The sequence below is a fragment of the Mustela nigripes genome, chromosome 2, assembly GCF_022355385.1.
Source record: "Mustela nigripes isolate SB6536 chromosome 2, MUSNIG.SB6536, whole genome shotgun sequence".
Classification (NCBI taxonomy): domain Eukaryota; kingdom Metazoa; phylum Chordata; class Mammalia; order Carnivora; family Mustelidae; genus Mustela; species Mustela nigripes.
Window position 1 is genome coordinate 11906703 of NC_081558.1, and position 24674 is coordinate 11931376.

The window sequence follows — 24674 nt, forward strand, 5'->3', positions numbered from 1 at the left end:
TTAAAAAAGAGAGATGTGTTTATTCCATGATCAGTACAGACCAAATGCATATTCACCGTATTAAAGTCAAACCAGTCAGTGACTCCAGAGTTTGGCCAACACTGAGGCACCAGCGTCGTGGTGTAGAGTGGGTTCTCATGGCACACGTAACCTCACCAAGGGCTCCAATTATAAAATTAAAAAAAAAAAAAAAAAAGTGGGGGAAGGGGCAGCTGGCTAGTCAGGCTGGGTGGGGAGCCTCTACCTCGGGGCTCTGTGGCCCCCCAGCCCCCGGTGCCTGCCTTGTCCCCTGGCCCTTACTTTCCTGGTAAAAAAAAAAAAAAACTCGAACAGATTTGACATTAAAAACAAATGGGGGGGAGGGGAGGGAAAAGAAAACATGGCTTTATAATTAAAAATAGACTAATAAAGTTTGAAACTGAGTAAAATATAGGCAGGTTTTTTTTGTGTTTTGTGTGTTTTGTTTTGTTTTTTGTGGGTTTTTTTTTTTTTTTTGAGTTTTTTACACCAGTTTGGTGGAGTCACCAACAAACTTCAAACAAAGATATGCCAACTATGTTCACTACACAGTACAGCCACGGTCACACACTACCCACAGCGCGGTGGCAGCCGCCGCTCAATGAGGAGACGATCACACCATTTCAGAGATAAGCAGTGCCATTGTGTCTGGAGGAGAAGAGAGAATTAAAAATAAAATAGAATCCAACAAAAAATATATATATAGAAAACAAAAACAAAAACAAAAAAAAAACAAAACCCAGAAACACAGGTGGGAAGGAACGGACTTTGGTTGGTGGCCTCACTCACTGGACGAGGCCGGCCCACACACGCGCGTGTGACAGTCACCTCGCTCCAAATTGCCATGGACACACACACACCTCCACGGCACTATTCCCTTTTGCACAAGCGAACACTTACAGAGAGCGGCTCTCGATTAAAGGCTTGTGGGGGGAGGGGAGGGATGGGGTCTGTTCAAGGCAAAGTCAGTGCCAGCAAAGGGGTGGGCCGGCGCCCTCACCCGCCTCCAGCTCACTCGGGCCTGCCCTGGCCTCCTGGGAGCGGGCGGTGGTGGCTGGGGTGTGGGGGAAGGACTCCTGGTGGGCAGGACGTCACGAAGTCACGTTCTTGGGGACAGAAAACCAGTCACGGCGGCGGCAGCAACAATGTCCTGTGTATACTGTGTAGACATTTGGCGGAGAGCAGGACCTCTGCCCGGCACGCGGGGACGCGCAGCTGGGGTCTGGCCGGCACTTGCTTGTGGAGAGGCGTGCTCTGAGCTGACGTCCTGTGAGGGGGTGGTGGGTGGCGGGACGTCCGGCTGGCTGTAAGGCAGACAGGCTCTGCGATCCTCAGCTGCCCGTCAGGCCCTGCCCCGGGCATAGCATGCAGGAGGGCCAGGCCCGGAGACACCCCCTTGCCACTGCTACCGCCTCCACTGCCGCCCCTAACACTATGGAGAGTCAACGTTTTGTCAGAAAATCAAAGTCAGAAGTCACCTAGGTGCTCTCAGAAAAGATTTTCTTCAAATATTGACAATAGATCACTCTGGAAATTCATGTCAATGGTAGCTGCCATCTGGAGGGGAGAGGAGGGAGGAAGTGAGACGAGGTGCCCTACCCTTACTTCACCTTCCAACGCCGCCCCCCGACCTCCAGTAGTGACCAGGCCCTCAGGGCCCACACCCAGAAACCTCCCGACCCTGGGCCTGAGCCTGAGCCACCCGTGAGACCCCGAGGCCAGCAGCACTGAGTGACCAAGCAGGAGCTCTGTCCTGAGCACCCACCCCGTGAGCTCCCTTCTCACCCCACATGTCAGAGAGTAACTGCCTTCACCCCAACGTTCCCGGTCCCCTTCCCAAGCCCCTCCAAGGGTGGACTCCTACCCAGAGGTCCCCTACTCACAGCTTCCCGGCGCCTTCGCTCCTGCTCCCGCTTTCGGGCCAACTCCCTTTGTTGGTCCAGCATGGACTGGGGCTGGGAGCTCTGGGCCTGGGGGGCTGCGGCGGCGGCCACGGCGGCGGCCTGCTGCTGCTGCTGCTGCTGCTGCTCCTGCCGTTGCTGCTGCTGCTGCTCCTGGCGCCGGCGGGCCTCCTCATGGGCTCGCCGGGCCTGCTCCAGCGCATCCTCATCCTCTCGGCTCCTGAGCAGAGCAGAGCAGAGCTGCGGGTCAGCACAGGGGCAGCGCCAGCCCCAGAGGCCCTAGGCTGCCTGCGACCCCAGCCCACCTCATGCGCTCCTGCCGAAGCCGCTCCTTCTCCTTCTCTGCGTGCTCAGCCTGCGCCTTCAAGGCCTTCTCGCGCTCCTCCTTCTCCCTGGCAGCACGGCGGAACTGCTCGAAGCTGTCACTCGAGGACTTGGCGGTAGAGGACGGGGTGGTGGGATGCTTCTGCACCAAGCTAGCCCAAGAACCCATGTTCTTGATTTTCAAGTCCTGCCAGAGAAACCACAGGGTGGGTGAAGGGTCCTGCAGCACCTGGACTCCTCCCAAGAGGCCCAAAGCCTGGGGGACCATCGCCCGCCCTCAAGGTGCCTCCCTGGTAATGGGAACACTTGTGGACTCACTGTTCCTACCTTTTTGGGTGCAACTGGCGTCTTCGGCTCCTGTTTCTGTTTGTCCTTGTCAGAGGTCCCTGGTGGGGGCGCATTCTGCTCAGGGGGCCGGATCACAGGCCTCCCGACATCCACAGGCTTCATCTCAGGCCCTGGAACACAAAGAGCTTGTAGGCCAGGGCCGGGGCCCTTTCCCCCCAGTCCCCAGGCCCAGCAGGGCAGAGTCAACCAGACCACAGAAGGCTTCCATCCAGTACGGGTCGGGGGTAGAGGGCACTCACGTTGGGGCAGGTGAACGGGTGCCTTGATGCTCTCTGGGTGTTTAGGGGGCTCTGGCCGCAGTGAGGGACTGAAAGGCTCGCTGCGAATGATGGGTGAGTGGATCTTCTCCTCCTTTACCACGACCAGGGGCTGGGGCTGGACCACAGAGGCTGCACGCAGCTCCTGGGAAGACACAGGCACAGTGGCCATTGAGGCAGGTGGGTGCCTTTGGCACTGGCCTGCACCTGGCCTCTGGGGCTGTGGCCCAGCCCTGCCCTTTACCTGCTTCTTAGGCTGAACGTTTTGCTGGGGTGGCGACTGGTGGGTTAGGCTCTGGAACGGTGGCATCTGGGGGGAATGTATCATAAGCGGGGAGGGGGCTTCACGGAGGTGACCTAGGAGAGGGGATAAGAAGCATGTCAGCAGAACTCATGTCGAAGCCACTGGCCTGGCCACAGCCAGGTGCCTCCCTAACCTGGGGGAGACCCACACTGCCTGAGCCCCAAGCACATCAGGAGCCTAGCTCAGTGTACAGCAGGGTTCTGTGGAGCCATGAGCTCAGTCCTGGTGCCTGATGCCCCTGTGTGTCAGAATCATCAGGAATCTCTGAGAAGTACAGATCCTGATGTAGTTGGTCACAGGTAAGGTGACAGGTCTGGGCCTGAGTACTTTTTAAAAGTTCTCCAGATGGCTCCATGCATAGCCTGGGTTAAATACAAAAGACATCAATAGGACACCTGGGTGGCTCAGTCAGTTAAGTGTCTGTCTTTGACTATGGTCATGATCCCACAGTTCTGGGATGGAGCCCCAAATCAGGCTCCCTGCTCAGCAGGAAGCCTGCCTCTCCCTCTCCCTGCCGCTCCCCGTTGTGCACACATGTTCTCTCTGACAAATAAAATCTTAAAAAAAAAAAAAAAAAAAAAAGGATAGCAGTAACCTTACAAAGACAGCCTGGGTTCCCAACTGTCCGTGTATATGGCTGAACCTGCCTGCATGGACAAATGCTTTGGACCTTGGACTGGATCCCCAAGAGACCTTCCCCACACAACTCAGCCTGCAAGCTGTTCCTAAGAGGGATGCCTGGAACTGGCCCGCACCACAGGAGAGCTGGTAGATCAGGTCCTCCGCCTGTGGTTCTTACAGGAATTGGGCCAGCCCACCCACCTTCCTCAAACCATAGGTGGGGTGGGTGGGAGAGTGGAGATCCAGGCAGCCACAAGGTCCAAGTTAACCTGGCACAAAGCAGGAGCCTGGAAAGCGCCATCAAAGCACTTAGGTCTGACACCTCAGCTTCACTGGTGAGAAAACAGCCCTAGGTCACAGTCGCTAAGTCCTGCCTTTGACTCTTCTACCTACTCTAGCATGGAAACACCCTCTTGCTTCAATACCTGACATGTCTTGGCCAGCTCCGGCATGGGACAAGCCACACTCGTCCACAAAACAAAGCCACCTCGCTCCTAGTCCTGCCATGTGCCTCACACTGAACAAACTAACCCAAGCTCTGCATGCAGGCCCTCCCACTGACCTTCTGCAGGCAGATGTCAGCTGCTATCTGCCAGCAGAGACAGCAACATTCTTGGCCCTTCCCCAGACACCCTGGGCCTGGCACAGACCACAATGCCTCAGGTATGGTGGGCCCTCCCTGCCCATCTCTCTAAAGCCAGAACTTGCTTCTAACCCCCAAAAGGCAGAACAGCTGCTCAAAGACAACATGGCAGTGAAGACCAGCACACACCTGCAGCCTGGTCCCCAGCCCCATGTGGCTGGTTTCTCCAGCCTTGGTGTTTGGGGCCCCAGTCCAGGCCTCAGGATCTGCAGGCACATGGTGGTGACACTGTCTGATCTGGGCTGGCTCCCTCAGCAGTACCTGCTGAGGCCTGACTGGGTGACGGTAGGCAGATGATTGCATCTATGATTGGTAGGTTATCACCCGCCTACCAGTGGCTTCATCCAACAGCAGCTAGAGGGAAGCCCAGTGGCTCGGGGTGGTGCCTGCGAGCTGGCCAGGTGCCCAGGGATGTACCTCCCTGGGACTCCCAACTTGGCCTTTGGCCCAAAGTCCCCAGCTGCGCTCTAAGCCACAATGGCTCCTTGTGACCCACCCTAAGCTACCGCAGGCCATAGGAGCTCAGGGTAGGTGGGCCTGGAGACTCACAGCATAGGTCCTCAGAGGGAACTTGCCCCATCGAGAGAACTAGCTCTACTGAAGGCATCTCATCTGCTCATCACTGCCCCCACCAGGGAAGGCTGGCCTTCCTTAAGGGTGGAAACAGGCACAGCTGCACAGGTGCTGGGACCAGGACCAGCACCAGCCTTTCCCAGGGAGGACAGCCAGCTGTTCTTGGCTCGGAGCGTCCAATAATCCACTTGGCACCTGGCAGCTTTTGCTAGGTTTCAGAGCAGTCACAGCCTAAGATCAACAGCCTTGTTGTTCAATTATAGGCGGCACCTGCACTCCCTAGCCAGGCTACATGGTCTGAACTGCCAAGTCCAGGAGCCTCAACCCTGACCCTCACGTGTCACACACCATGAGGCACTGACTGGAACAATTCCCTTGCTGAGGCTGGGACAGTTTGGTCACAGACACTTAGAAAATAAGAGCCAGGAAAGGCAAGCGGGCATGGCCTGATTAACACAGAAAAAGGACAGCCTGGATCAGTGTGGAGGCAGGGAATGGAAAATGGCTGCCGATTACAACCCAAGCTATCTTTCAGCTTTAGCCCAATTCTCTCCCATGAGGTCCTGACTCCCACCAGGTAAGCCTCGATAAGAGCAGAGCACCTGCTCCTACAAGTTCCCAAACAACCCCCTGCTGCCCAGGCCTGCCCCAGCTCTGCCTGGACGTCACTCCCCACCCTGTTTGTTAAATTAGCTCTGGCTCACCCTCTGTTCACCTCCTCCAGGAAGTGTGCCCTGACTTCCCCACCTAGGATCATGATGTACGTAATGCTCCTGTGAGTTCCAAGAGAAGGACGAGTAGGGACCTTGTTCCCAGTCATGAAGCTACAAGTCAAGACAAACGCCAGTAACAATGCTATGTGAAGCACCGACACCCCCTTCAGCAACCTCTGCAACTAACCCAGAGCCTTTAAGGTGGGGCTCTGAATCCACCTCAGCCTCCCCAGAGCCCAGGGGCAAAAGCCAACTTACCAGTTGAATAGGGGTCCGACTTGTGGTGCCGGGGAGAAGGGTGATGCTGGATGACCTGCTGAGGCTTGGCGGGCTGTGGCGGCGGCTGCTGCTGGCCCGGGGGCGGATGTGGGGGCTGCTGGCCCGGGGGTGGGGGGGGCTGCTGGATGTGGGTAGGGAACTGCATGGGCTGCATGTGCACGGGCCGTGGGGGGGGGCTGGTGCTGCTGCTGGGGCGGAGGCTGTGGCGGGGGGGGGGGTGGCGGTGGCTGCTGCTGTAGCTGCTGCTGCACTGAGGGGTGAGGTGGGGGGGGCAAAGGGGGTGGGGGCTGGGACTGCACCTTCACGGAAGGAAGTAGTGGTGTGGGGGGCTGCACCTTCTGCAGCTGCTGCAGGTAGAGCTGCATCTGCATGGAGGTGAGGGGTGGGGCGGGTGGCTCTTCGTCCTCCTGCAATAGCACTTGGGGGGGCTGAGCCATGGGGGGCTGTGGGAGAAGGGGTGGCTGGGCCAGGGCAGGCGACACGGCCGGAGGCCGGGCAGGCTTGGGGGGTAGGGCGGCGGCTCGGTTGCTGGGCCGCGACGGCTGCTGGGGCAGCGCGTTGTGCAAAGCTGGAAGGACAGGATGGCGTGGCGGTGAGGCTCACAGCTTCTGCACCCCGTGACCCCAGCCCAGCATTCCTGCTCCATCATGACCTCCTGCTGGTTTCCCTCCAACTAGTCATCGCACTCGGCCCTCTTCTGCTTCTCACAAATTCCAGAATAAGAACGGTTTCCAGAGAAGTCTATAGGATTGGGCTCCCGATTGCTGCCATTCTGCCCTGCGCTCTGCACCCAACCTTCCTCCCTTCTTTCAGCTGCTCCCTATTTTCACACCTGCCCTTCAGGTCTCCGTGTAGGCCTTCCCTGAATCCCCCCCGGGTGGGGGGTGTGTGCGTGAGGGTGTGTGTGTGTGTGTTTCCCAGCATCTCCATCCTCAACATGGAGCTGGGGTGCTGGCGGGAAGGGGGCGCACCCATCTTTTTTTCCATATCACACAATGCTTGGCCCAGAAAAAACCAGTCAATACCTTCAGTATCGAGACACTAAATAGCAAAGCCTGTGCCTCGGTGGTTCACAGTGTCCTTAACAGCTCAGGGAAGCCACTGAACCTCCCCTTGGGAGGCAAGACAACTACGGCCGAGGTGGGGGCTCCACAGGTTGCCCAGAGAGCCTAATCACAGGGAAAGAGCAGGACGGAAGGGGCGTCCCCACCCCTCAGCAGGTGTGGCTGCAGCTCACCTGGAGGAGAGACCACCGAGTGCTGGTTGAGATGAGGTGGAGTGCTGTGCTCGGGCGGCTGGGGCAGGTGGGGGGGCAGCTCGGGCTGCGGCAGGTGCAGGATGGGCTGGGTGAAGTGGCCGATGGGGTCGAAGACGCTGCCTGGGAGCTGGGGCTCCAGGACGGGCACCTGGGCGGCGATGAAGGGCGGAGGCGAGGACTTCATCGTGGGGGCTGCCTGCGGCGGCATGGAAGGTGGGGGCGGCGGGGGCGGGGGCTGCTGCTGCTGCTGCTGTGGAGGTGGAGGCGGCGGGGGCTGCTGGGGCGGCGGCGGGGGCTGCTGGGGCACAGGGGCCGGGGCCTGCTGCATCTGCTGATGGTGGTGGTGATGGTGCTGCAGATAGACAGGCTGGTGTCAGGCAGGCGGCACACACCTGGGTACCCTCAGGGCCCACGAGGGCAGGTGGCCACTGCTCACCTGCTGGAGGACACCCCTGAGACCACGTACCTTCTTCTGCTCCCTCCCGGGGTGCCCCTTCTTTTTTGACTTCGGAGCCATCTCTGCAGAGGGAAAGAGAAGGTGGTGAGGCTGTGGGGGAGAGGACTGTAAGCTGGCCTCGGAGGCAGAGCAAGGAGAAAACAGAGGGTAAGTTCAGGAGAAGGGTCGGTGATGGTGACTGGGCGGGTAGCTGGGTTGTCTGGGATGGGAGCCAGCCTCAGGAAAAGGGAAAACATGTAGGGTGTCACCTACACATTTGCCTGCCACTTTTCCCAGTGGGGGACATAATAAAAAAACCCCTGCCAATTTCCAGACCACCAGCTGGTTCCGTGCAAGGACGACACCCGGGTACACTGGGAGCTGAGCTACAGACCCCTCCTTGCCCAGCGTCTCCCCCTACTTGCTGGTCAGACACCACTATGGTGACCCAAGTGTCTGCACCCCAGCCCGCTTTGCTGTGCAACAATCTTGACATTAGAAATCATCACATCCATTTGATGGATTAGCCAAGTGAGACTCAAAGAGAAATGAAGGCACTTGCCCCCGTCACACAGCTACAGAATAACAGCATGGTAGCCTCCAACTGCACTGCCCTCTATGCGGGCTCCTTCCCATCCTCCCAGGGAAAGCCAAGATGCACAACCCGGGGTGAGAGCGTGCAGCGGGACTGACCCATGCCAAGAGGCCTGGCCGCAGAGCGAGCACTGTGGGGAGAGTGGAACGGAAGGAAACAGGCTGGTCTCGCAGGAAATATGGAAGGTGCTCACTACCACACCACTGGCAGCAAAAGGAGGCCACCAACCAGTACGCCCGTCCTTGTGGGAGACCAGCCTCTGATAAGTCCCCGTGTTGGGACACAGCTGCTGCAGGGACCCTCCCTGCCGTGTGTGCCCTGGTCCCTCAGGGGCTGATGGGTTGGTTGCTGCCATCGCGTGGACGCATCCAGGGTGGGCCTGCCCTGCAGAGAATGTGCAGGAGCCAGCACAAGCCCACCTCGGCACCTGCTCCACAGATCTGTGCTAACCATCTCTTGCCAGGTGTTTGCCCCTCACCAATACCAGCTGGTGTGCAAACCCCAGAGAGGGAGAGGAGAACCAGCCAGTAGTACTCGTGGGCTAGGAAATGATGAAGTGACCAGCCAGGTGGGAGGTGCGACCCAAGGTGCCTTCCGAATTCCTGTCACCAAGAGACACCGCATGGCTTTGCCTGGCATTCCCTAAGCTCCTTGCGAGGGCGCCAGCTCTTGCTTGGGAGGACACGTTTTGCTACCTCCACTTGCAGCTGCTTCACTGAGGGCCGGGCTAAGCTTCTGTGAGGTGCAGAGCCACAGTGTACAGTGTGCTACCAAAAGGGATGAGAAGGGACCTCGTGCCCTGCGAGAGCTCACCACTCCATGCAAGAGACAAGACAGTGTGACACAGACCTCAGAAGCTACAGACACACGTCCTCATACAAATGGCAGCAACTGAGGACGTCTGGGACACGCGAACCATATGCCCAGCCTCAAACCTGGGCACTGGAGATGCCAGGATACAGGGTTCAGGGCACTTTCGGTCACAGCAGGAAACCAGGTGAGAGGAACACTCTTGTGGGTGGGACATATAAAAGGGGACAGTTTGAGTGACTTGCAGGATTAGGGCCATGGGGCTGGCAGCTGGGGGGTGAAGGAGGCATACTGAACTAGAGAGGTGGGAAGCCCAGGACCAAAAGGACCCTGTATGCGCTGGGGGAAAGCACAGAGGCCACTGAGCTGACAGGAGCAAGAGGAAGGGGCCGAGGGTCCCTCCAGGATGGGTACCTCTCCCGGCAGATTCCAGTAACATACACTGAAGCTCGAGGCAGGCTGGAACAGCTGCTCACACACTGGACAGGCCTTTGGGAGACTGGGTGATTGGAAACTGGAGTAAGAAAGGGGCCAATGGGTAAAGTCTGGCCAGGAGAAGACACTGTGTTGGGGTGGCCTGTCCGCTCATGGCCCCAGGGAAAGCACTGTTTTATCCACCATAAAGGAGGGATGGTGGCTCTGAGCCTTCACTATCTCCCCGCAGCGGGGGAACAGAGAGGCCCACATGAACACTCATCGGGACAAAATGCAGCAGGGTCCCAGCAGCTCCAGAGAGTGGCTGCCTTGGAAAGTGTCCCAGATCCAGGTCTCCATGAGGAAGTGCTGGTTAGGGGGCAGGCACAGGCTGGGAGAACCAGTGGGAGGTGTATAACAGACCTCTAGGACCAGAGGACACTACAGCGGCCAGCAGTGGGGACCAAGGGGCGCTGGAGCCTGTTTGGGACAGCTGCATCTGGCTCACATGGCCCGAGCCTCCTGTCGGAGTTACTGGTAGGAAGACAAGACAGCAAGTGCACAGCTTCACAACACACCAGCCCCAAGACACCCCACACAAAACTCTCTGGAAAGGGTTACATGAAGATGGCCTCAAGTACTGTGTGATCTTTATTCCATGAAAATCTTGAACTCAACACAAATTTAATCTTTACATAGGATGATAATTGTACAAAGAATTAAAACGTTTTTTTGTAAAATCTGATTAAAACACTGATTCCTCCCGCCCCCTCCCCCACCCCCACTCAAGGGAAGGAGACAGGATTGAGAGAGTAAGGGCAGGGCAGAGCAGAGGCACAGGCCACCCACCCCTCCTACAGCAACTCCTCAGGCCCCTGCAGGCTGGCTGGTGTGTCAAGGCCCAGTGGGCATGTCCCCCTGCCCGCACACAGGAGGCTGCCAATAAGGAATGGGTACTGCTCTCTCTGCTCTATTACTGGGGCACTGGGCACAGGTGCCGGCTCAAGTCTACAGATCAAGTTCTCTGACAGATGGAAGCCCCACGGGCAAGGAGGCCAGGATCCACAGACAGAAAGGGCGCAAAGACCCTGCAGGAGAGCTGGCCTGTGGCTATAGCTGGTATGCACGAGTGTGGGAAGGGGTGGGGCAGCACACAGCCCGACACTGTGGGAATCCAGGCTGCCATTTGTTCCAAGACAGCAGAATCTTCCCAAAAAGACAATGCCAACAGCTTCCCAACTGTCCTGTGGGAATCTCCGGGCATGAAGCCCCCTGGCTCCAGCCAGGCCGAGCTGCACTGGGAACACATCAGGCACAGGCCAAAGGGCAGCTCAAAATAGTCTGTTTGGCAAATGGAGCTTGACTGGAAATCAAGTGGCCAGAGGAACTTGCAAACATCATTGCAGGGCCCTGGAGGTTCTGGAGGGGCTGGATCTAGAACACAGAGCCCAGAAGAAGGGTTCCAGGGTTTCTGCACTGGAGGTGGCCAGTGCCCGAGGGCCTGCTGATGGTGAACTACACGTCCTCAAACTTGCTTCCAGCTCCGGAAGGCAGGCTCCAAGATGCCAGGAAATTGCTACAGGCCTTGAAGAAATACACACAAACTACACTTTAAAAAAAAGGGGGGGGGGAGCACTCCCTGAAACACAGATGCTGTTCCTTACGGGACTTTTCGTCAGACAGTTTTCTGCTGAAATGCTGGATTCATGACCAAAAAAGGGCCGTTATTTATTTTTAGAGCAAAAATCCTATTCAGCGCCTCTCAGAGGGCTTGGATGATGCGGCCACCCCGGCCTGCCCTAGCCCCTCAGGCTGTCATTATCCTAGGGCACTGAAGAACGGGAGGGAGCTTGCACTGGCAACACCCCTCAGAGATGTGCACGGAGCAGGCCCGAGGGCTTGGATGGCCTCACTACAGACTGGTCCAGTGCTCTGGGTTTGAGAGCCCTTTCTTGACCACTAGCCCAGCACCCCACCCCACTGGGGACAGGAATCATGGACTCAAGGGCTAGGTCAGCTGGCTGTATAGTTGTTTCTCAAGTGCCCCTCGGCAGGGACCCTCCTGAAAGCGGCTCTTGACCACTGCAGCCTGCTTCCGATTACTTGAGAGGGACAGGGAGGCAGCCCAAGAGGTACTTTCCCCTCTGTGACTTTAGGTAAAGAGGCCAAAAAGCTGGGAAAATGCCCAAGAGGCAACAATGGGAACAATGAAAACAGAAGGAAGACTCCAGGGGCCTGGGAGTCAGCTGTAGCTGGTGACAGCCCCTAGCTGATGGGAGCTTCACAAGCCACCAGAGAGAGGGCATGCTGAGGGACAGCCCTGTGAGCTTCCAGGCCCAACCACACTTGCCCGAAGGCCCCTGTTCCTCACTGGGGAAAACTCTAGATGTTAAGAGTATTATTCTTCCTAATGCCATTTTAAGGTCCAGGAGAAAAGTGGTCAGGATTCAGACAAAGAGGGAGGGATGAAGAGAGAAAACATACTTGTGATGGGGCCTTGCACACGGAGCAGCACCACATGTATGTGTGTACAGGGGGGATTGTCATCATCCGCTGGGAGATGCCACCCACCCAGAAGGCCCCAGACGACCAGGGAGGCTGGGCAGGACAGCCAGGCAGTCTTTACACAGGAGGCCCGGGTGGCCAGCCAAGCAGGCAGCCTTCCCGGAGGCGGGACTAGGCGTGTACTGCTGGACATGACTAATCCACCCCGGGGGACAGGCCCAGGGCTCTGAGGAATTCCATAACTTGATGGAGTCCTGTCCCTTTCACAGAAGAAAATGGACTTAAGCTATAGCTTGCTGGGAAGGAATCTGGAACTGAAGACCGTTTTATTAAGAGTCCGTGTCCAATGATTAGGCAGGACCTACATAGAGGGAGAGAGAAACCAGTGTGAGAGAAATGGTGTGGAATGTACCGTTCAAGTCACAAGAACAGAAGAACCACAGACCGAGCCAGCCTCCTGTGCCCTGCCCACTGACAGGGCACGAGAGAACAGCGCTAGAGCCTAGGAGCCCTGCCCCCTGCCTGGCCAGCCACAGGTGGCAACAGACCCACCTTCCTTTTACAATGGGCACAGTTTCAGCATATGTCTCCAAAACCACCCAGGGCCCTGATTATGCTTCTATACAGAACAGCTGCTTCCAGTAACAAGTTCCATGAGCTCCCTGAGCGCAGGCTGGCATTTCCTTTCCTAAAGGTCTTTCAACGTGAAAGGTGCCCTTGCCTGCCCTAATTGCCATCACTCCTGAAGACTAGCCAGGTGAGCCATACCCATCAGGCACCCCTGACTCTAAGCCTATCCCCACTAGATCCGCTTTTCTGCACACTGTCCACCTCATGCAGGGGATGCCAGCCCTTCCTCAGGGCCTAGACAGAGGTACGAAAATCCCCCAGAAAGGGGTTTTGGAGTACAGGACCTCCAGCAAACAGCCTCATTTCTGCATTCCTACAAACCCCAAGAAACCACCACCACTACACAAAAAAACCCCCAAAAAACCACCAAAACAACCCTTCCAAAACAAAAACAGCACACTCAAATTATAAAAAGAGTAAGCAATTATACACACTGTGTATAACTGGGGAATTACCACCGGGGGAAAAAATAAAATGAAGACAGGCGGAGGAGCAAAGCTGTCCTCCTTTTCCCAGGGCATCGAGTGTGTCTCCCCTTGGCCGGGGAGGGGCATGGGGCCCGTTCCCACCCACACAGCAGAGCGGATGCCTCTATTAGAGCCACGGATGCAACCAACACTGCACTCCCATGGTCTTCAAGTGTGTGCGTGGGAAAAACCCACCCACCAGCGGCCTACTGTTCCACATTCCACAAGGCTCACCCCTTGCCCACGAAGCTCCCAGAGTCCCTCCAGCTGCGACCCCTGCATGTGGGTGTATGAGGGGTCACCTGACAGTACCGGCAGACCAGCTCTAGTCCCACCCTCCAGGTCTCCTCCTATCTCCACTCCACCCCCACTCCTACCGGGACCTCTCCCTTTTCCCAAGAGTAAGTGTCACGCCCTTGGAGCAGGCAGTAGCAGGCCCCAAGATGGGACTGGGACCCAGTCCCTCAAAGACCCCAGGGGCCGGAAGCTGAGGCTGGTTGTCTGGGAAGAACGCCCCATGGCCTCTGCCTGCACTTTCCGGCTCAAATCTTTCCAAAACATCAAGCATTCCTTTTTCCCCTAGAGCTATTAAGAAACACCCACGCGCTCCAATCCTGGGAAAAGGAAACAAGGAGACTAAAATAGCTGGAGCGTGCTCCCACTGCAACTAGAAGACCAGGCCCAAACCCAAGAGCAATGCCCATACCTCCCCGAACCTGTCCGAGCCCAGGTAGCTGGAGTAGGAGGGTGTCCTCCTAAGAGGGACATGAGCTGTGTCCACCCTGCCCAGAAGACCTGTGGATGGCACATGGAAAGAGTCCATCATCAGCAATGTGATGGAGCGGAAGGCTGGACAAAGAGGCCAAGGACATCCCTCTTGGCCCCACGAGCCAGGCAGGCACGATCCCAGCATGGCTGATGCAGGGGAGGCCACGGCTCTGCCCACAGCCCACCTGGGATGGCCATGAAAAAGTGGCATTTGTATCCCCCATCCTATCTGAGTACCAAACCGTGAAGAAGCAGACTCAGTCATCAGCCAGAACTGAAGCTCAACAAAAGACCACAACCCAAGCAATAGCTGGGCTCGGATGACGTGCCAGGACCGGCCAACAGCGTGCTTCTGGGCATGCGGGCGGGAAGGACAGGATACGTGGTGGCCTAGGAACACAGCTAGAAGTCCAACCCACCTCCCCATCCCCTAATCCCCAACTGTGGGAGCATCGCCTCCCTGAACTACAGCTTGGCCCCACAGACCAGGCCCATGCCCTGAGGAGCCTACACGCATCCTTATCTATGAAGAGAAGCCAGGAAGGGTCTATGCAACCCCCATCCCCATCAAGCCCCAATTTCATGCCTCTGTTTGGTTTCTTTTGGTGATTCATGTCTCTGGACCCTGTCAGCAGAAATGACCCTTACTACAAGTGACAAAAATAGGCTCTTTCAGGAATTTCAGCTCCGGTCCAAATGGAAACACAAGAACGAGGAGGGCAAAACAATTAAGTCCCAAAAGACCAAAGGAAATACCTTCAGTGCCCCCCACCCTGCTCTATGCCCACTAACTGGTCACAGAAATCAGGGCTGCCTAGCTCCAGGGACCTAGCGCAAGCAGCTGCTGGAGGAGCTGCCCTAGAAGTGAGTGCGGTTTCCTGTGTGGGACAGGGTGGGGGATGGTTGCATTCAGTGGTGCAGAGGTACAAGCTCCCACTTTGGGGCTGACAGTGTCTGAGACCCAGGGCATAAGCACAGGTGACCTACACCAAAGCTCTCCAGACCACACAGATGGAAAAGGAAAAGCCAGGACCTTGAAAACAAATGGGGGGGGGGGGGGTCCCAAGACACAAGGTGGGGAGGGTGCCTGGAAAGAGGGATGAGCCGGAAGCAACGGAGCAAGCCACGGGCCGAATCACTGGAGCCTGGGAGCCTAAAGGCTGGCGGCTCGGAGACTGTAAATCTCACCCTCCTTCCCGCCCAGACAGCTGTTCCCAGGACTCTCAGATTACTTGTTGCACAATCTTTCCATTTCTTTCAAAGGGGGGACAAAAAGGGAAAAATAATCTCAGCAGTCCAGAGCTGCCGAAGATGCCGTCACAGCCATCCCACAGCACAAGGCAGGAGGTGGGTGCAGGGCACTTAGGAGCCCGGGAGAATTCCCTCCTCAAGCCAACATGACCCCAAAGAAGAGCTTGGGGATCAGGAACAAAGGCCAAAGTCACAGACTTGCCATCAAGACCTGATGGTCGGGTGCCACCATGGGGCAAAAAGTCTGCCCTGGGCCAAACCACACTGTTTTGAACATTCAGGTCCCCTGCCAATTCCAAACTTTGGGGTTTTCTTTTGGCCACACAGACCCTTAGGAGAAAACGCTATGAAACCCCTAGTAGGAGCAGCCTGCTAGGGACCAGAGAAGGTGCAAAAGCCCATGGCAATGGCAAACCCAAGGCGTGGCTGGTACTGAAAGTGAGAAGTCAGTGGCCACCCGGCATGCTAATTGGGCCCAAGAATATGGCCATTCATCCTACTGAGGGCAGTGGGTCCTGGCTTGGGGCCAACCCTCCCTGGCAGGCATGGGCTGTGGCGCCCCCTGCTGGTTGATGACAGATTAAAAAGCCATGGTATGTGGGGGGTTGGTTAGGGAAAAAAGGACAAAGGATGGAGACAGGAGGCAGCAAACTGCCCACAGCTGTCTGCATACAACAGAGCTCAATAAATACAGAATTCAGCTTAATGAGTCTCAGTTGAACCCCCTGGAAATGAGGTGGTGTACAGAATTTGGAGTCCTGGAGAAGCCCTTAGCCTACCCCAAGGCAGCCCTCCAACCCACTAGGGAAGTTTGGTACTCTACCATAAAAGTGACAAGGAAGAATGAGAAGACCCAGAAGCCCTCCCATCCTCTGCTTCCCCGAAACGGAGGCAGAGTGAGCAATCCTCACACTTCCTTGGCATGATCAGACCAGGTTATTTACATGAACTGATTAAGTGGGGCTTACTGTTTATCTCCAGTAAGAATACAATGCCAGAGAGGGGTAGATCTATGAAAGAAAACACCAGGGGTCTTTGTTGCTGAAACATGTTTCCCACTGTGGATACTCATACTACAACCTGCCTGGAGGGGCGTGCCTAAGGCCTCAGAGCTGGCTCTCCAGTGGTCTGGAGACTGTCTGCTCAGCTGATGGAGTAGACTGCCCAGGGGCAACCACGCTCACCCAGGCACACGTGGCCAGCTCCACCTCACAACACAAGCTGGGCGCCAGGTTTCTTCTCTAGCCTCTCCTCCGGGCCCGTGTGAGCACCTGCCTGCTCCCCGAGAATAATCAGGAAAGTACACATCTAGAGGAAAAGCTCCTCTCCCTACCACCATGCAGCTCTCAGCATCTCTGCCTGCCCTTACTTGCTCCCACCCCCCACACTGAAGCTGCTGCTCAGGCTTGGGGGGTGGGGGATGTGGCGCTCTCCTAGGGCACCAGGGGGCACACGGCAGGCCCATGAAACATGGAGAGAGGAACCGTTAGAGGCTGCAAGACACGGTGGTCCCAGTGCATGCACAGTCAGGAGCAGCCAGTGCAGCTGTGAGCACCCTCTGGGGAGGAAGGTAATGCCCTAAGCGCGGGTGACAGCAGAGGCCATAGCAGACTGCGCCACACCTGCAAAAACACATCACCTGAAACAGCCATGCTGCATGCGACTGAGACATCGGGAAGACCGTAAGACTGAGCAAGGTCACACTAAGATCAATGCCACCACCTGGGCCCCAATACCCAAAGTCCTCACCAGCAAGCCCCCAAGCCCCCCAGGACTGTGCAGTCAATACCATTAGCAACTCCTCCTCAGGGTGCAGAGTCACCCACTGCCCCAGGGAGAGGGTCACCATGGCGGCCCAGAAAGTTCTTAGGACCACCATCTCTGGTCTCTAGCAGCCCGAACACATGACTAAGCCTGACACAGGTAGGAATGTGACGAGTCATGAAGGAAGTACACCTAACCTGTTTCGGAGTCTTCGCTGTCAGAGGAGCTGGACTCGCTGGTGCTCTCTGACTCCGAGGATGAGAAACCCTTCATCTTGGAGGAGCCAGCAATCACGTCAACTTTCTCAGCTGTAATAAAGCAACAGGGACTGAGTCAGGCAGGGCCCTGATCAAGGAGGCTGCCGCTGGCCACAGACACACCCCAACAGCCTGCAAGAAGGGCCAGCAGCAAGTCGGTGGCTTGTGAGCCAGAGGGGGCTGCTACCAGTCCCGTATCTCCCCGTGCTAAACTGCTAGCCTACTGCACATCAGCCAGAAAATTCTGAGTACCAGAATTTTAAAGCGACCCCAGCGAATACCTTGTGCTGGGTTCCTCAGAGAGTCCAAAAAAGACAGGAGGGGATTCCCTAACATGAGCAACTGCTGGGGCTCCCTCGGCTACTTCTCAGGCAGTAGGTGAAGGCAACCCAAAGGAGACATGACAGCAAAGACAAAGTAAGACATAAAAGAGTCCCAGGAGTCCCCAGCACCTCGTCATGTAGACCGAGAGCAGAACGTCATTGGGCAGCACCTCATGGAGGGGCCCGAGAACCCCAGGAAGCAGTCCAGGCTGAGAGAGGCTATGCATCACATTCTGATGTGGATCCTAAGTCCTACTGGCCTCAAAACAAAAGCTGTGAGCTAAGACAAGGCATTTCTAACAGGAAAGAGCTGCCTGGCAGAACGTTGTGGAGGGGACAGCAGGCAGGACAATGCTGACCTACATCATCCTTTCTCCTGACCTCCCCCACCCCCATGCCTACTGCAAAGAGGCGGCAGCGGGGGCAAGTGGCTGGCGTTGAGGGAGGCTCAGCGACAAGAGTAAGAGAAGTGCTGCTCCGGGAAGGGGCTGCTGAGGTGCAGGGGGAGGTGGAGACCCAGGTCGGTACCAGTCAGGAGGCCAAGAACAGCACCCACAGTCTAGGGTCCAGGGCAATGTCACCACCCCCCAGAGATTTCTTTGCTAAGGACGCAGCTTTTATAATTGGAAAAACAGCCTGCAAAGGGAGAGGGCCACGTGTGGAAGGCAAAGTGAACTGTGGCTAGCCTCCTCCCTCTCGGCTGGGATGGCTAGAACACACCCTGCTTCCCCACCCTCGGGAGCCCAAGAGCACCTTGAGGTTTCCTTTTCTTGCGCAAACAAGAGGTCACATAGCGCTCCAGTTCTCGCAGGGTGGACGGCTTCAGAGTCTCGAAGTCAATCTCGATCTCATCAGGGTTGGAGTTCTTGAGGGAGGGCTCCCGCGACTGGATGATATGCACCACTCGGCCCAGCTTCTCACCAGGGAGCTTGTTGATGTCCAGGCTGAGCTGCCGCTTCTCCTCATAGGACATGGGCTTGCACTTGTCCTCCTCCTCCGACTCGTACGCCGGCGGGGGCTTGCTTTTCATGGGCGCTGGCTCCTTCTTGCTACGAACGGACAATGCAGGAATGTGAGGGATGGGTGTCCTGGGAAAGCCAGGCACCTATTCCTCCACTTGGGGCTTGGTGGACAGCTTCCACACCCCCACCCAGAAGCCTTCAAGGAAAACAGGGGAGGCTGTTACCAGGAGCACCTGTTGGTGACAGATTGCAAACCATGCCCTGGTTCTCGCCTTCCACTCCATGCTATTTGCTATCCTCCTCCCTCCTTTCCCAAACACAGTGGGTGCCAAAGACCCATCCCAGAGGAAAGGGCAGAGAGGCGGCCTCCCTACCCATCATGGCAGGCAGGGGTCCCCACCCAAGGTAAGCTGGGGAGGCACAGACCTCGCATTGCTGTTGCTGCTGTTATTTTTCTTGGTCTTTTTAGGAGGAAGTTCCTTGGCTTTACTCTTCTTACTCTCCTCTACTTCCTCTTTCTTTTTGTGCTTTTCCTTTTTCTTTTCTTTTTTGTCTTTCTCCTTTTTCTTTGGTTTGTTCTGCTGGGGCTGGGAGAGGGCTGCAAGCTGCTCGTGCACGGCTTTGAGCTGTGGAACAAACAAGCAAGACACACACACCCATTATCCTGGTCTCTGTGTGCAGCCCCAGGTGTAAGGGAGCGGGGGGGGGGGGAGCACGGGGAGAGTGCTTGGCCCTCAGCCTTGTGACCTGCTGCCTCACCAAATTTTCAAACTGCCCATGCCCACCCAGGCCACAGATTCCAAGGGTGGCCACTGTCCTTCTTTGCCAGGGGAGCTGGCATCTATGCCCATCTATGACCATCCGGAAGGAGGGTGCCTAGAAGGGTGGCCCTGATCTCTGGCCTGTAGGACCCCAGGAGAGATGGATATCCTGGCTCTGGCTCCTCCTTCCAGATACTGGAAGGGTCTAGAAGCCTCACCTCTACCCAGAGAACAGCCACATCTCCCCAACAAACACCTATGTATGTACAACTGACTCCTGAAAAACCTAGGTTTGAACTATGCAGGTCAACTTCTATGTAGTTTGTTTTTTACAATCAATACAATACTGTAAGTGTATCCTCTACTGCTTACATTTTTTTCACTTTATTAACAGCTTACTTTATTGTTAAGAATACAGTATGTAATGACTGTAACCTATAAAGCATAATAAGCTCATCGACTACTTTACAGGTAAGAGCAGACTACTGCTTAAGTTTTCTGGGGGAGTTAAAAATTATACACTAATTTCTGAAGCACAGATGGCTTCACACTGCTCAAAGGTTAACTGTGTGTTTAGAATGCATGTGCACCCGGCACAGGGAGACCAGTGGGAATCCTGCTCCTGCTTGGAACTCCCCATGTCATGGAGACCTGTGGGGAGAGACTGGCTGCCCAGGCCATGGATTCTGGGGGACTACGAATGGGGCCGCCTGCATCCTCACCTGCTCCTGGAGCTCTGCCAGCCGCTGGGCTCGCTCCTCTTCAGAGTCATCAGTGGAGCTGTCACTATCTGAGGAGCTATCACTGCTGCTGTCGCTGGACGAGGGTGGGGCCACCACTTTGGTGGGGGGTGGCACCGCCGGGGAGGACACGGCCACCACAGGCTCCTCTGGCTCATCTGGCATCTTGGCAAAGCGCATCTCGAACACATCCTGGTGGGGGAGAAGCCATGCCCATGAGGGCTCCCAGGTGCCCAGGCATGTGTGGCAGGGGGCTGCCTGGGATGTGGCTCAGCATCACCACAGCGTCCTTGGCTGCTAGGGTTGACTCGAGAGGAAGTAAGCAGGAGGGTCAAAGAGGGCTGGGCTGATGAGGACCCCCCCTCCCCTGCCCACTAAGGCAAGGGGTGGGCCAAGGCCCCTTGCCAGCTCTTCCAACGCTCCTCACAAACTTCACTTTGAAATGAAATATGCTCCTGCCATGGCCTGGCCCCCATTCCCCAGGAGAGACAGCCCAGGTATGTACATGTGACCCAGGTCACAGGAGGCAGCTGGCCCACTGAGGGTGGCTGCTTGGGGACTGGAGATAGATGACGAGTCAAAGGAGGGACCCACAAAGAGGGCCCTAAGGCTCTCATCAGGTAGGTGCTTACTCAGCACTTCCTGAGGGAGCCTTCTGGATGCCAGGGCCGGGCAGCCAACAAAAGCAGTGAACAGAACAGGAGCTTCTACACACCTCGGGGTCATCCTCCTGCAGGAAGTGGGTGTGTTCTATAGTTCTGGACACCATTCCAGGCGAAGGAAACAGAACATGCAATGGCCCAGCCCTGCAGTAAACGTGCCTGGCATGGAGCCAATGTCCAGTGAGGCGACTGAGCCTCTGCTACAGTGGGCACATCTGCATCCACCTCCCCACTCCTCAAATCACCTGCAGGGCATGTAACTGAGCACAGCCATGCCACTGGCTGAGGTGTCTCCAGGGCATGCCCAGCCAAGGTGGGAAAGTATAGGAGAATGGCTATGGGGGTTCCAGCGGATGAGCTGCAGGAGGGAGTGAAGTCTGGTGAGATGCCAGTGACCCAAGCAAAGGTCCCAGGGCTATTAAGACAGGATCCCTTGATGGGAGACTGAGACCTTCAAATTCTAAGACCCAAGAATTTGATGGTACTCCACGTGGGGTCACAAAGCCTGGGGGCAACAGCTCCGCCTGGGCACAGGAGTCCGTCTGTGCTGCCTCATCAGCCAGCTGGTGGGTCCCTTCCTACCCGGAGGGCTCTGGGACCATAAATCCAGTAATGACTCAGGACAGAGGACAGCAGTGAAGGGAACACAGCTACCTTCCCAGCAGGATGTTAGGACCTGCCTTAAGCATGGAAAACGTTTGTCAACATGTCATCTCCTGTAAGGAGGAGGCCTTCCTCAAGTGTGAGTTGATACTTTGGAGCAGCTTGGCCCAAGAGGGCCGCGGGAGCAAGCTCCAGAGCTTCTGTGTCAAACAAACTAGGGTCCACTTGACAAAGCTGGCCCTAGAAACCTCTCCTTATATCTCTGGAAACACAGCTTCAGGTTTCCCTGCCCCAAGGCAGCTGAGAATGGTGACCCCAGCAACAGAGTAGGTTTGTCCACAACTGCAGTGCTGTCCCCTCCACCCACCTCAGCCTCCTTCAAGGGAGCTCCTCTTCCTAGTAAGGTGAGAACCTAGACTGCTGTCTAAATGGTTCTGCGACCAGACTAAGTGCTGAAAGGGTAATGCCTTTATAATTCACACAGAAATAAATTCTGAAGCAGGTCTGAGGGCAATGGAGAATTACACACCCAGGGGATGCGCAGAGACTATCACTGCCCAGGCTGCTGAAGAGACGTGCCCCACAGTGCCCTGGATATGGGCAAAGCGCAGGATCAAGGAGTGCGCCTGAAGTGTCAGGACCCCACCAGGAAGGAGAGTGGGAAGCACAGCCAAGTACTCAGTGCTGCTGGGAGATGAGCCTTGACTAGGTGGGAGCTGCCTCATGCCATTTATCCACGTACACCCAGCCTCTCCTGCCAGCCGCCAGACAACACTACCCTTGCCACAAGGACATCCTATTGCTCCCCAACACGTTGTGGCTGTTGTGGAAAGGGGGGGGAGAACTCATCCCGAGGCCTCCTTCCACTTCAAGGATACTCTAGGGCCCTGCCATTCCAAGACCATAAACAGAGAAGAGCACAAGACAGGAGGCCAGGTGGGCTGGCCGGGAATGAACTGCAGGGCCTGCAAGCTGGGGCTTCTGGCTTCCTGGACACGCCCAGCTACAAGACCTGTCCTCCTCCCATCTGCTCCTGCTCCAGTGGGGGACATCCTGGGACATGTTCTTTGGCCTGACAGGGAGCTGAAGGCTACTGCAGAAGAACCTTCCCAAGTCACTGAGATAGGCTAGCACTTGCCAGGGCCTGCTGAATGGTAAACACAAAGAATGTGCTCCCTGCCCTCAAGGAGTGAACGTGAAAATTGTAAAGTGCTCTAAGGTGCTTAAGGTGGAAACAGAAAGGGGGTGGCGGAAAGCCTGTGAGAAACCTGAAAGCTCAGGAGGAGTGGGAGACAAGATGCCAACACCTACAAAGATCTAGCAAGGATGGCTCTAAGGAGAGAAAGGTGTGACTCATGAATCCGGGTGCTCATCCCAGTGGCCAGCTGGAGAATGGGTGGAAAGGGTGTGCAGCCAGGCAAGAGGATGCCAAAACCAAATGAAACACGCCTTGGCCGAAGGTCTTGTGAGGGAGGACAGTGCTGATGAGGGGCAGTGAATACCAACAAGCAGCATTCTCTAGGGGAATAGGGGCTCAGCCTCCCACACTAGGACTGGGAAGGTCTCCAGGTGGAGCCAGCTCTCCCACCTATGCCATCGCCTCCACCCACACCAAGACTCTAAGCATCAATCAGCAAAGCATGCTGGTTTCAGAGCATGCCTCTCTTCTTGGTAGAAGGTTAACTGGGCCACCTACTCTGGGCTGCATCAGATTCATGGGGAAGCACACCCCACGTCTCCTCTAATTAAGCCAGCTGCTGGAGTGCCCAAAGGTCAAGGGGGACCAAGTCTGGATGTGGCTGTGGGGCGTGGCCATACCTGGGCATACCAAGACCCAGAGGATGGGGATGGGGGTGGTGGTGGGGAGAATGCAGGCAGTGGCAGGCCACTAGGTGCCAGATGCTGGAGATGCAGCCATGAGTGGACATCCAGACACATACATTTACGCACACCTCAAAAGCTTCCTGCCTCTGAGATCTAATGCAGGATATCCCAATGCAATTTTCATTTTTCCTTGCTGTAAAAATAATTGTATACCACCTTGAATTTTCACTTTTTCTTGAAATATAAGTCTGGTGGATCTACATGAGTACCAAAACATCCTAAGTGACTCCTCACTTCATGACAAGCAGTGGAGAGTACCACCAGCAGCTCTGGGCCTACTAGGTAGGCTGGCAGGCCTTAGCCCAAGCCACCCTTGGGCCGAAGCAACCCTGAGCCCAGACACTACTGGCTGTCTCTGTGACCATGGCTGCCAGGTGGTGGTGGGATGCTAATTTTTTCTAAATGGTCTTTTCTAAAGACTTTAGAAACCAGAAGAAGAAAACCCAGAGGATCATTTTCCATATAACTTTTCAGGTAAATCTCAGTCCCTGGACACAACCTACTTAAGAGAAGGCAGGTCGAACACCTCTTAAAGAGGCAAACAAGGACAGGGACTTGGTTGCTCCTCCTCCCTTCTGGACAATCTAGCCATCTAAAGCATGCTGATCCAGGAAAGCTTAAAAAAGAAGAGGAATAACACAGGCACAGCAACTCCCTTCCAGACAAGAAGCCCTTCACAGCAACTCTGCACTTGAAGCAGATACTTCCACCTGCCTTGTGGCAATGGAGAAGTGACATTACTTCCGGTAACACTGCAACCCACCCTGAGGTGGGCAAAGCAGGCTAGAGGCAGAGGCAGCCCCATGCCGAATGGCTCCCAGGCACTGCCCCTGCCTGAAATGCACCCTCTTCCAGGGCAAGGACCTCATCTAGTCCAGCCTGGTGTCTGGAATAAAAAATGTCCAGAAAAGGGGTATTGTATGGAAAACAGCTCAGCGCTCTTGCTATGGGTAAACCGCATGTTTGGGCCATGTTCATACCACTCCCAGGAGAAAAATGAAGAAAAATCAAAACCAAAACCAAAACACTTGAAACAGGCACAGAAATTGGAAAGAGCACACTAGAATATACTAGAGAATTCTCTTTTCTGTTCTTTTTAAAGTAAAGTAGCTCAGAATAGCAATCTTGGTGCTTAGAGAGAACTTGTTTTGGTTTAGCTGTTTGCAAGAGGGCAAATAAAGGGTGTGGGTTTCCCCAGTCCTCACAAGAGGAAGTTGAAGACAGATCTGAGTGCACCACTGCCACCTGGTGGCCACATAGGAGAATTGACATAAAATTATAAAGTCTGAGCTCCTTTAAGGATGGGAAATGCAGAAGTAAACAAAGGGCAGCTTTGTGAAGAAATCAGAGAGCACCAAATTAAAAGCCACCCCCCATCTAAACAACAACAACAACAACAACAAAACAAAAAAAACCAACCAAACAAAAACCTCAGCAAAAATAAGACCGAAAAACAACAACAACAACAAAACAAAAAAAACCAACCAAACAAAAAACCTCAGCAAAAATAAGACCGAAAAACAACAACAACAACAACAACAACAACAAAACAAAAAAAACCAACCAAACAAAAAACCTCAGCAAAAATAAGACCGAAAAACAA

At 55.5% G+C, this 24674-nt stretch overlaps 1 protein-coding gene and 1 long non-coding RNA gene across 2 annotated transcripts in view; both read right to left on the reverse strand.

The window, feature by feature from the left end:
* Positions 1-24674, reverse strand: part of BRD4 (bromodomain containing 4) — a 94827-nt gene continuing 70153 nt past the window's right edge. The window contains 13 exon segments of the mRNA XM_059389262.1: positions 1-1575; positions 1902-2139; positions 2225-2430; positions 2571-2701; positions 2831-3205; positions 5961-6156; positions 6158-6549; positions 7219-7591; positions 7706-7758; positions 17077-17187; positions 18213-18508; positions 18848-19047; positions 19905-20114. Coding sequence (XP_059245245.1) covers positions 1507-1575; positions 1902-2139; positions 2225-2430; positions 2571-2701; positions 2831-3205; positions 5961-6156; positions 6158-6549; positions 7219-7591; positions 7706-7758; positions 17077-17187; positions 18213-18508; positions 18848-19047; positions 19905-20114 — 2850 coding nt within the window. The 3' untranslated portion in view covers positions 1-1506.
* Positions 10123-14888, reverse strand: LOC132011108 (uncharacterized). Its single transcript, XR_009402332.1, has 2 exons — positions 13803-14888; positions 10123-12360 (listed from the first exon to the last, which is right to left on the reverse strand). It is a non-coding gene; the product is annotated as an uncharacterized LOC132011108 (long non-coding RNA).